The sequence below is a fragment of the Ochotona princeps genome, chromosome 9 (genome assembly GCF_030435755.1).
Source record: "Ochotona princeps isolate mOchPri1 chromosome 9, mOchPri1.hap1, whole genome shotgun sequence".
Taxonomy (NCBI): domain Eukaryota; kingdom Metazoa; phylum Chordata; class Mammalia; order Lagomorpha; family Ochotonidae; genus Ochotona; species Ochotona princeps.
Window position 1 is genome coordinate 926,714 of NC_080840.1, and position 12,167 is coordinate 938,880.

The 12,167-nt window shown below is 62.1% G+C and overlaps 1 protein-coding gene across 2 annotated transcripts in view; it reads left to right on the forward strand.

The window, feature by feature from the left end:
• SLC45A4 (solute carrier family 45 member 4) overlaps window positions 1-11,026 on the forward strand; it is a 53,110-nt gene extending 42,084 nt beyond the window's left edge. For both annotated transcript variants that reach the window (XM_058668429.1, XM_058668430.1), the window contains 6 exons: window positions 3,398-3,586; window positions 4,317-4,496; window positions 5,176-6,173; window positions 6,528-6,627; window positions 8,534-8,745; window positions 9,643-11,026. In XM_058668429.1, the coding sequence (XP_058524412.1) occupies window positions 3,398-3,586; window positions 4,317-4,496; window positions 5,176-6,173; window positions 6,528-6,627; window positions 8,534-8,745; window positions 9,643-10,011 (2,048 nt within the window). In that variant the 3' untranslated portion in view covers window positions 10,012-11,026. The remainder of the gene's footprint in view (window positions 1-3,397; window positions 3,587-4,316; window positions 4,497-5,175; window positions 6,174-6,527; window positions 6,628-8,533; window positions 8,746-9,642) is intronic.
• The last annotated feature ends 1,141 nt before the right edge of the window (window positions 11,027-12,167 follow it).

Here is a 12,167-nt window from a genome sequence, read left to right on the forward strand (position 1 = left end):
GAAGGCAGTGTTAGAGAAGTAGAGAGAAATCTCCTGTCTGTTGGTTCACTCCTCAGATGGCCACAACAGCTGGAGCTGAGCCAGACTGGAACCAGGAATTTATGGTTCTCCCACACGGGTGCAGGGTTCCCAGCCTTTGAACCGTCCTCCCCTGCTCTCCCAGGCACAAGCAGGCAGCTGGATGGGAAGTGAAGCAGCCAGACAAACTGGTACTGATATGGGTGGCTGGTGTCTCAGGCAAGGCTTACCCACTACACCACAGCGCTCACCCCGCCCCGCCCCTGCCCCGTATGATTCTTGGAGTGGCTGAGCAGAGTGGTAAGGTCACCCTCCTGGTGGGCCCAGCCCTGGAAAGACACCTCCACGGCCCAGCAGGTTGCTGCATGCCCCACTGCCTGGGTCCTGAGACCTGCAGGTGCCCGCATCCATGGCAACCATGTGCCTTGAGGAGACCACACTGGGTCCTGGGTTGGGTGAGGGGTTAGAGGAATCCCAGTGGAGGCTAAGAGATGCTGATGTGGAGGGAGAGCCAGGTCCTGTGAGCTGCGGGGCAGGGCCAGGTAGGGCTGGGCAGCAGGCTCCGCTGGCCAGCCTTGGTGCCTGCTGAGCTGGCGCTGGGCTAATGGTGTCTGCCCCCTAAGCATCTGACTGGGTGGGCTGGTAGGCAGGTGACCCTAGAGACACCCCCAAGGGCAGCTGTGAGGTTTGTGGGTGAGGTATGAGGAAGATGCCCCCACCATCATGGCAGCATGTGCCAATGGACTGCGGACAGAGACCTGGCCAGGTGCTATGGGAGCAGAGCCGTCAGCACTCTGATGCCAGTGCTGGCATCCGGCAGGCCTGGCCTAAGCACTATCCCACTAGCCAGCCCCACACCTCTACCCTTCTTTGGTCACAGTTACAGAAAGTTGGCTTATTGAGAAGGAAAGGGTGGCCTGGCCCTGACGTACTGCGGGGGCGGAGCAGGCAGGGTCTCAGCATGGGGCTTCAAGGTATGTGAGGCAGACGGGCAGTGACCCAATCCGGTACACGTGGCGTCGGGGCAGCCACCAGCAGCAGTAACTGTGGGTAGCTGAGCAGCTCCAACAGCTCCATGCAAACAGACCTGTGCTGTGGACAGGCGGCCCTGGCTTCTGGCCCCATGACCTGCCAGGGTCCACGAGGAAACCAGCCTTGGTTGCACTCAAGCCACATCCTAAGGTCCTCTTTTGAGTTTGTTCATTTACGTTTCTTTGAAAGGAAGAGATTGAGGTCTCCCATCCCCTGCGTCCCTTCCCAAAGGTCCCAGCAGCCAGGGCACCTGAACTCTATCCACTCTCCTGCATGGGTAGCAGACCCAAGCTCTTGGATTATTGTTGCCTTCCGGCATAATTGGATTGGGAGCACAGGTGGGACTTGAACCCGGGCCCTGCGAGGCAGGATGCTGGTGTCAGGTCAAATGGGCAGGCAATACAGTTGTGGGCTGGGGGAAGAGTCATGATTGTGGAGGAGCCCAGGCCAGCAGCACCTGTCACACTCCCAAGGGCCCTGGTGGCACTGGCTGGCTCACTGCCCCGCCCCTGTCCACCACCTCTGCTCGCACCCACCTGTGCGGTGCCTGGAAGCGCGTGCTCCCTGAGCCAGAGCATTGCCTGGGAGGCCGGGCATGTGTGTAGGGGTGTGGCCCCCGTTCCACCATGCAGGCAGTCCCTGAACAGAGTGAACAACCTGACTTGTGGGCCTGCCCTGTGCCTGCTGTGCCCACTCTGCCCTGCCCACTCCTGTCTTAACAGCGTCCTGCCTCACTGGCTCCCACCCTGTCAGCTCCTCCACACTGTGGGTCCCTGGGACACTTGCCCACCTGCAGGGGTTCATCCCTTATGAGGTGGCATGTCTAGAGTTACTGCCCCGGGGCCAGGCCCCATGTTGGTGGGCATTTGTTAGATCATGGCAGCATGGGTGGGACCGCCGAGGTCTGCCGGGTGGTGGAGGCCAGCCAGGGCCAAGGCCTCAGCCGTGGGTGGGTGAGTTAGAGGGTGGTGGGCCAGGGGTCAGGGTCGGGTCTCTGGCTGCCTGAGCAGTCTCAGCATCCTAGGAAGAGGAGCAGTCTAGGGGTCCCGGCAGCAAGGAGGCAGCGCAGCTGTGGACACACCGCACTCAGCAGGCCGACTGGGCCGGGTGGACACCTGCTGTGTCGTGGCCAGTGGGGTGGGCAGAGCCGGGTGGCCGCTTCTTCCCCCTTGCCATGCTTGTGGCTTTCTGACCCGCTGCTCAGTTCTGATGAATCCAGCCTGTTGGCCAGGCATGTCCGTGTTTCCACAGGCAGGTTGGCGGGCCCTTGGCAAAGTACTCCCTCCCTCTTGAAGTGTTCCTCCTCCCACGCAGGTGTGTTTTTCTAACTGGCTCAGCCAGCCTTCCACTCCCCCCGGCCAGGGGTGGGGCAGTGTGGTCGTTCCGTTGAAGCGGTGGACAGGGTTGGCCAAGGCTGAAGTCTCCTGCCAGACATTCCTGCAAGAATCCTCCTGTCCCTCAGCCATGACCCCCTCCCAATGGCACCCCAGCTTCTGACAACAAACACGCAGTGAGCGAGCAAGCACGCACTTATCCACTGATTCCCTTCCCCAACAGCCCTAACCGCAGGGCTGAGCCAGGCTGAGCCAGGCACCTAGGGCTCCTGCCAACTGTCTCATGCAGGGCGCAAGGCTCCCCAGGAGGCTCAGCAGGAGCTGGCTGATAAGGGACCAGACTCTAGCGAGTGGTGGTTTAGCCCACTGTAGCAGACTGTCCTCTGCCCAGTGATGGGCATGCCGTGGCTGGCCTGTGCCCCAGTGGTTTGTCAGCCCTTCCCTCTGCTGGGCATCTGGGTTCGGGTTAACGGCCCACATGCTTAGTGTAGGCAGCTGCGGCTGCCCCTGGTCCAACGCCTGGACTTGGCACCCCAGCTGCGGGGCTCAGTGCCTTGCAGTGCCAGCCGTGCATGGTGAGTGGGTACCGGGACTGCTGCCCCTCCAGCACGTGCTATGTAAGGCTGGGTCAAGGCCCTCCGGGGGTGCCTGCCCACGGAAGCCCTTCCTTGCTGTGGGGTTAGTTTGACTTCACACCCATCACCCACCATGGCGACAGGAAGTCTGTGCAGGCCTCCCTCTCTTGAGAAGGCAGAAGGTGTGTGTCCCCACGTGAGCGTGCCCATGTATGATCATCACATGTCCCTGCGCACGCTGTACAATTGTGTGTGTGAGTTTGTGTTAACGTATGTGCTTTTGTGTGTCTGGACTCAGACATGGAACTGCTGTGTGTTCTAGGTGTATAACGTGTCCCTGCCCGCGTACTGATGTGTATCCTCATATCCCATGTTGTGTGTGCTCACCTGTGTCCCCACCCCGTGTGTTCACGCCTGTCCCGCCCCGTGTCCCCGCAGGCCTCCCAGAGCAGTACTACAGCCTCACCTGGTTCCTGAGCCCCATCCTTGGCCTCATCTTCACGCCACTCATCGGTTCTGCGAGCGACCGCTGCACACTGAGCTGGGGCCGCAGGCGCCCCTTTATCCTGGCGCTGTGTGTGGGCGTGCTCTTCGGCGTGGCGCTGTTTCTCAACGGCTCGGCCATAGGTGAGCGGGGCCGGCAGAGGCAGCGCCACGCCCCCGGAGTGTCTGTCCCTGACCCCTGTGTGTGTGCTTACAAACACCCCCTCTGCATCTTGTCCTGTCTCAGCGACCAAGTGGGTCACCACTGTCTGCTAAAGCCCCAAGGGTGGGAAGCGCTTCTGGGCTGGTCACCTGGCAGGGGGAGGAGACCCCAGGAGCCCACTTGGTCCCCCATTTAGTGAACACCCCATGTGGCCTCCCTGAGCAAGGCCAGGCACAGAGGTCATGAGGTAGCTGCCATGAGGGCAGTGCTGCCCGTGTGCCCCAGATGCAGTTACTTGGGAGCTCCTGACCCCCAACCTGGGACAGGCAGTCTGGCTCTACCCCCAACACCTCTGGTCCAGGTGCAGGAAGGCAACCCGCTGGGGTGGGATGCAGCCAGCACCTGCAGTACATTTAAAAGGGCTGGGTCCCTTCTCACTACATGCCCTGTGGCCCAGCTGCACAGCAGGCCCCAGTGATAGCTGCAGGGGCCTCCCAGGCCAACGGCCTGCTGGGGGGTGGCTCTTGGCGAAGAGAAAGTGGACACTCCTATTCCCTGGGGACAGCTGCCCCCAAGTCTGGGAAGTCTGGAAGGGGAGGGAGCTCTCAGGGTTTAGGGCTGCGGGCATGGGAGGAGCTGCCCAGCATGCCCTGCGGCCACTGTGAGGATGCTAAGCTGTGGCCTTGAGTGCCCAACTGTGTGCCTGTCCAGGACTGGCCCTTGGTGACATCCCAAGCCGGCAGCCCATCGGCATTGTCCTCACTGTGCTGGGGGTGGTGGTCCTGGACTTCAGTGCTGATGCAACCGAGGGCCCTATCCGTGCCTACCTGCTGGACGTGGTGGACAGTGAGGAGCAAGACATGGCCCTCAACATCCATGCCTTCTCAGCCGGTAAAACCCGCATGGACCGACCTGGGGGGCAGGCAGGGCCTGGCTGGGGGGGACGACCTGGGGGGCGGGGCCTGGCTGGGGGGGACGACCTGGGGGCGGGGCCTGGCTGGGGGGCGCAGGGCGGGGCCTGGGGGGCACAGGGTGGGGCCTGGCTGGGGGGACAGGGCGGGGCCTGGCTGGGGGGGACAGGGTGGGGCCTGGCTGGGGGGCACAGGGCGGAGCCTGGCGGGGGCAGGGCAGGGCCTGGCTGGGGGGCAGGGCGGGGCCTGGCTGGGGGGGCAGGGCGGGGCCTAGCTGGGGGGACAGGGCGGGGCCTGGCTGGGGGGGACAGGGCAGGGCCTGGCTGGGGGGCACAGGGCGGGGCCTGGCTGGGGGGCGCAGGGCGGGGCCTGGCTGGGGGGTGCAGGGCGGGGCCTGGCTGGGGGGCACAGGGTGGGGCCTGGCTGGGGGTACAGGGCGGGGCCTGGCTGGGGGGTGCAGGGCGGGGCCTGGCGGGGGCAGGGCAGGGCCTGGCTGGGGGGGCACAGGGTGGGGCCTGGCTGGGGCGTACAGGGCTACCTGTTGGGCCTTGGGGCTGGGGTTCAGCAGGTAGTAGGAAGGGACACAGCCAGGGCAGTGCTCCGGTCCCAGTTCACTCGCTCCATCCTAACTTGTTACAGCAGTCCCTCTTCTTGTTCAGGCCTGGGTGGTGCCATTGGCTATGTGCTGGGCGGGCTGGACTGGACGCAGACCGTGCTGGGCGACTGGTTCCGCACGCAGAACCAGGTGCTCTTCTTCTTCGCGGCCATCGTCTTCACGGTGTCGGTGGGCCTGCACCTGTTCAGCATCAAGGAGGAACAGTACAACCCTCAGCAGGACCGCAGCGCCACCGATGAGGCCAGCGCCGCCCCCGGCGAGCAGCACGGCGGCCCCCTGTTCCCAGACGAGGTGCAGTCAGAACACGAGCTGCCACTGGACTACCTGGCCGTGGACATGGTGCGCAGCCAGAGCGACTCTGTGCTGCATGTACCAGACGCGGCGCTGGACCTGGAGCCGGAACTGCTCTTCCTGCATGACATCGAGCCGTCCATCTTCCACGACGCCTCCTACCCCAGCACACCCCGCAGCACCAGCCAGGAGCTCTCCAGGACCAGGCTGCCTCGCCTGTGCCCGCGGCTCCGGGAGGGCGTCCGGGAGGACGACACCCTGCTCGACCACCACGCGCATGACGCCAAAGTCCCCAACGGGAGCAGCTCCCCGCCAGTGGATGCCTTCGGCCGGAAGCCCCCAGCAGGCCCGGGCTCCATGAGGCGACGGCGACACGTGTTCCGGCGGCAGGCTTCCAGCACCTTCTCCTATTATGGCAAGATTGGCTCCCACCGCTATCGGCACCGGCGGGCCAACGCCGTGGTCCTCATCAAGCCATCGCGCAGCATGAGTGACCTGTATGACTTGCAGAAGCGGCAGCGCCAGCGCCACCGGCACCAGAGTGGGGCCACCACCTCCAGCGGGGACACGGAGAGTGAGGAGGGAGAGGGCGAGACCACCGTGCGCCTGCTCTGGCTCTCCATGCTCAAGATGCCCAAAGAGCTGACGCGCCTCTGCCTATGCCACCTGCTCACCTGGTTCTCTGTCATTGCCGAGGCTGTCTTCTACACCGACTTCATGGGCCACGTCATCTTCAAAGGGAACCCCAAGGTGAGCCAGCCTGGGTCCCCACCACTCTGCTCCGGGACAGGCCCTGAGAGCAGGGAAGCCTTGGTGTCTCCTACCACGCCCAGCCCGGGCACCCCGAGGATACCAGGGTCTGCAGGCAGGCGGTGCCAGTGTGTACACGCCTGTAGTGCCGTGTCGGCCTGTGGGCTCTGAGGGGTGGCTGGAGCTGTCCATTGCCTTGTCTGATATGAGTCCAGAAGGCGATGCCTGAATGAGTGTGCGAGCTGTGTCCCCGGCATGGACCCTGGCTCATGGGGTCAGGAGGGCAGTGGCCTTGGTGTGCACAGGACCGGGTCTAAGGCTGAAGTGGGCACTAACCCCGCCTCTCTGGAGCAGGAGCCGTCCAACTCGACAGCCTGGCACAACTACAACGCCGGCGTGAAGATGGGCTGCTGGGGCCTGGTCATCTACGCTGCCACGGGTGCCATCTGCTCAGGTGAGCCGTGGTGCCCGTGGATGCAGCCCCGGGCGGGGGGCAGTGGGGACACCCGTGGGAAGCCAGCCCCCATCCTGCGTGTTCGGAGCACAGGAGCCAGGGCCTGGCAGGCATCATTTGCCTTGGAGGGTGGGGTTGGAATGACAGCCTCCCTCTCAGGAACAGCGTGACGCAACTCAGGGCGTCTGCACCGTGAAAGATTGGCTTGAAAGGCCGAGTGACAGAGAAGAAGGGAGAGAGAGATTTGCCATTCATTGGTTCATTTCCCCAATGCCCTCAGTGCCGGAGTCCAGCTCCAGCCGAGTTCGGAACTCAAGAAGGGTGCGTGGATGAGGCGTAGAGAAAATAGATGGACCACTAGGATTCCAGGATCTTAATGGACCATGCGGGAAAGCTGTCCGCTTTATTTATACAGAAGCAGTCAAACTCTGGCTCAGACTTTTTACGTCATGGCCAAGTGGGTGTTTCCGAGGATAATTCTGCCCTTTGTTTCACCTTAAAGCAGGATGTTATCCATCCTGACCCTGTGGTCAGGAAGTTCTCAATAGATGGTGCATATCAGTCAGTAACACATTCCTACTACAATCCTCATCCTACAGCTTAGTCTTGAATCAGTTAAGGGAGGAACTGTATCACAGAAGGAGGGGCCTAAAGATCAAGGATGGTCAACGGGGGCAGCAGAGACAGGGACAGAGACAGCAGGAATTGTAAAAGGACCTTCAGTAGCATCAACTTCCAAGCTCACATTGGTAGTAAACATTAACTCTGCAGTGGCAGCAATAGCTCAGTAGATTACAGAATTCTCAGCGGGGTGGTCCGGTGTCCATGCACAGGGAGGCGGAGCTGCATTCAGGTGGTCGAAGAGACATCCGCTGGGCTCTGCCGTGCAGCGGGAAGTTCCTTGCGGCCCTGCCTGCAATGGAACAATACTCCACACACCTCTGTGTCTTCCACACCCATCACACGGACCCCAGCACCTCAGGCCACAGAGGCGGGAGCCAAGGGCTCCCATGTGGGCGCAGGGGCCCAGCACTGTGGGCATTCTCCATGGCAAGCAGCAAAGTGGCAAGTGGAGCGGCTGGAGCTCGGGCTGCACTCTGTGACCACGTGCCTCCTACTTGGCAGCATAACCAGCTAGGTCACAATGCCCCACACCCCTGTGAGGATACAAGTGCTTCCTGAAAGAGGTGTCCTGTGAGCCCCCAAGACAGGAGAGCGGGCAGGAGTAGAGGTGCCGGGAGGAAGGACTGCCCCAGCTTTCCTGGGATGTGGTCAAAGGTCAGAGCACCACGGAGCAGGCCTGGGTAGTGCCTGTCAGGAAGGCCCCAGAAGCTGCTGGAAGGTCCAGGGCTGGGTGTGTGAGATGTTGCAGCCCTGTGTGTGTGTTGGCTGGCCCTGGCTGTGTGTGCGAGTGTGTGTGTGTGTGGTTTGTGTAGCTAGCTGCCTGGGGAGGGCAGAGTGGGGAGCTCTCCTGCTCACGACCCATGTCCCTGCATCTGTGTGTGGTGCATGCTGGCTGGCTGCTTGGGGGGCCCTCCTCACAGTCATGCCCCTGCAGCTCTGGGGGTGTGTGTGTGTGTGTGTGCTCATGGCCGTGTTTCTGCAGCTCTGGGTGTGTGTGTCTGTATGTGTGTGTGCTCACGGCCGTGTCTCTGCAGCTCTGGGTGTGTGTGTCTGTGTGTGTGCTCACGGTCGTGTCTCTGCAGCTCTGTGTGCGTGCGCGCGCTCATGGCCGTGTCTCTGCTGCTGCTGTGTGTGTATGCACGCTCATGGCCGTGTTTGCTGTGTGTGTGTGTGTGTGCGCATGCTCATGGCTGTGTCTGCTGTGTGTGTGTGTGTGTGTGCGCACGCTCATGGCTGTGTCTGCTGTGTGTGTGTGCGCACGCTCATGGCCGTGTCTCTGCAGCCCTGCTACAGAAGTACCTGGACAGTTACGACCTGAGTATCAGGGTCATCTACGTGCTGGGCACGCTGGGCTTCTCCGTGGGCACGGCTGTCATGGCCATCTTCCCTGACGTCCACGTCGCCATGGTCTGTATCAGCACCATGGGCATCGTCTCCATGAGCATCTCCTACTGCCCCTACGCGCTGCTCGGCCACTACCACGACATCAAGGAGGTGTGTCCTGCCAGAGGCTGGGGTGGCATGGGGGGCAGGTCAGTGCAGGGTGGCTCCTCTCAGGCTGGGGGGTGGGGGTGTCACTCGGACTCAGCCTGTCCTTGGCACTGCTCTATGTGTTCGAGGCCAACAGAGCTGCTACTTGCCCCAAGTCAGGCCCTACGGGCGTGGGCCCTGCCTGCCTATCCATCATGGCTCTCATGGGCGTGGGTCCTGTTCATTGTACCTCCCGTGGACATGGGTCTGTCCATCCTACTCCTGCAGATGTGGGCTGTCCAGCCTAGCTCCAGGGGCCTAACTGGGTGGACACCTTTCCTCACTGGCTCCCCTTCAGGGCTGCATGTCCGCCCTAGCCCCAAGGACCCCACTGGGTGGTACCTTTCCTCACCGGCTACTGTGCACAGGGCCCACACCCCATGTGGACATCACTTCCGGTCTTGGGGTTGGGGCAGTAGACAACCCCAGGAGAGAGGTCTGACTTGGCACCAAGCCCTCTGTCCCTCAGCGTGACAGGATCATGTGTGCAACACGTGTCCCTCCTGGAGCCGCACAGAGCCGCCTCGTGTATGCATGGCTCGGCCTGGAACCTGCCGCTCCCCCTTCCTGCTCCCGCTCTGTCTAGGTTCCATTTGCCCACTGGGCCAATGGGGCATAGGCTGCAGGCCCCTGGAGCCTCCTCCCTCCCTGTCCTCTGCCCATGTGGGGGTGGGCAGGAGTTGGCATGGTTGCCCTCTGACTCTGTGCCCTCACACTGGGCCCCTGCTCGTTGGCGCAGTTGCCCTCTGACTGTGCCCTCACACTGGGCCCCTGCTTGTTGGCGTGGCTCCCCTCTGACTGTGCCCTCACACTGGGCCCCACTCGTTGGCGCAGCCTCACCTGTGCCCCCTTCCCTTGCAGTACGTCCACCACAGCCCTGGCAACTCTAAGCGTGGATTCGGCATCGACTGTGCCATCCTCTCCTGCCAGGTTTACATCTCGCAGATCCTGGTGGCATCCGCCCTCGGGGGCGTGGTCGACGCTGTGGGTACCGTGCGTGTCATCCCCATGGTGGCCTCCGTGGGCTCTTTCCTGGGCTTCCTCACAGCCACGTTCCTGGTGATCTACCCCAAGGTGTCAGAGGAGGCCAAGGAGGAACAGAAGGGCCTGTCACCTGCGCCAGCTGGCGAGGGCGGGACCAACAGGGGGGACCCCGAGAGGCCCACGGTGCTGAAGCTGTCACAGAAGGAGAGCCTGCAGGGCCCCGTGGAGACCGAGTCAGCAGTCTGAGCCACACGCCTTCTCACACATTCCACGCTCGGGCGGCTGGCGGGCAGAGAGCGGCTGCTGGCAGGTGCAGCCACTGCCTGGGGCAGTGCCCGCCGGGCCCCCTGCCCGACACCATAGGGGTTTGGTAGGTGTAGGCTAGGCTCGAACCGCCAGGCAACACCGCCACACTGCGCTACTTTGTTCACAGTCGAAAGAAATCATTTCCAGTCCTTTTTTAATTTGAGAAAGATGCTTTAATTTCCACTTTCATTCCACAGGTGTGTTATTCTGCATGTTTTTTTTTTCCAAATTGTAAAACATTTGCAACTTAGGCCCACAAGCAGTTCAGAACAAAACAGTCCGATTTTGCATTCCCCAAACTCGAGTCAAACAAGAAGTTGTTGACATCATCAGCCCCAGCCCATACAAACGTCCAGAGCCGTGGAGGCGGCCACAACGGCCATGGACGATTTCTGCCCTCTAGCTCGCCTGGCAGCTGGTGCCTGAGCTCCCCCCAGGGCTCCTCCAAGGGGCGAGCAGCTGCCCCTCACCCTCCGAGTCGGACAGCTTTCATGCCCAGGGCGGCCCACACCAAAGCTGGAGGCGGCCACAGGCAGAGTCCAAACAGTGGACGAGATGCCTGTCCAGCCACAGGCCGGGACTCAGACTGTCTGGCACCCGCTTGTGCCAGCACAGGTCTCCTTCTGGGGCTACCTCCCCTGCTGTTGCACTTGGACTGCCTCCCCCCCGCCGCGCCGGGGACCCCTGGGCACGGAGCTCCCGGTGGGCACGGCTACCTCAGTGTATGCGGCCGCGGCATGGATGAGCAGGGCCGGCTGCCTGCCCGCGGCACGGACACAAGACTGCGTCGGACAGTTGACACTTGCTGCCTCAAGTTGATGTTTTTAAATAAAGTTCTTTCAAACGCACGGGAATCATGCTGTCGGGTGGCTCACAAGCTGAGGTGTATACTGGCAGAGAGATCTATATTTCAAGATGATACTGAGCTGTTTTTCAATAAAGTACTTGAACTTCCTGTGTCGGAAGGAATGCCTTTGCATGGTGTCCCTCGTGTCCATGGTGGCACCTGGCAGCAGTTGGTGCCCGCTCATCCAGGGCAGTGCCCACATGGGGGTGTCTCCGCCCAGGTGACAACACATCTGAGCTGGCTGCCGATGGGTCCCTCCCGGCTAGAAGGTTGGCGGTTGGCAGGGCCATGGCAAGCATCCATCCTGGCTGCTTCTCCATCTTGCCATCCATGAGCTGGAGCAGTGGGGAGGCAGGGCAACCCCCAATTGGAAGGGTACCACAACTGCCCACCTGGGTTGCCCTCATGGGGCCCCGTGATCTGAGATGACCCGGTGCTGAGTGTCCATGGTCCGGACCCTGGGAGTGTTGCACGTGGGCATTAACAGGCCCAGGCAGCAAGGAGGCCCCAGGAGCTAGCCCCTTTGTCCTCATCCTTTGCCAGCAGTGGGACAACTGCAAGGTGGCACCAACGTGGAACATGTCTCACTGGACAGGGTGTCTGGCTCAGGTCCGCGCTGGCAGCACAGGGTCACCACACTGCTTCCAGCAGTTAGCACGGGGGACACCCCCGCCCACCCCGCAGCTGCTGTCCCTTGCTCGGTACCCACAGACAAGCTGGGCATCTTCTCAGGGCAGCCCCAGCGTCTCCTGGAAGCTGGCCCAGACGACCTCCTTGGCACCTTGTGGGTTCAAGATGCTGGAGCAGCTCTCGTGGTTCTGACAATGCCAGCTGGGTGGCACATGTGGCCTTGCGACTCACAGCTAAGACTTGGAGCAAAGCAGTGTTGCCCCAGGAGGACTCTCCTGCCCCCTGTCCCAGCCCTGGTGGCTTCAGGGATCAGTTCCCATCCTGCAAGCCCAGTGGCTACTGTGTACCCACTGCTCCAAAGACAAAGCAGGTGGCATGTCTGTCTCCCCCACCACCCTGAGCTGTCCCCTGGAGCCCGGGAGCTGGAGCCGCTGTGCCCATCTTTGTGGGGTCACATTGGGGCCCCAGGATCACCTAACTGGAGGGTTTGGGGCAGATGAGTTCACAGTATTTGGGGCGAGATGGCCGAGAGGAGGGAGCAGGAGGCTTACAGGTTGGTCACTAGGGGGCCCCACTCGGGGCCCACGGCAGAGCAGAGTCAACAGCGCAAGCGCCCAGG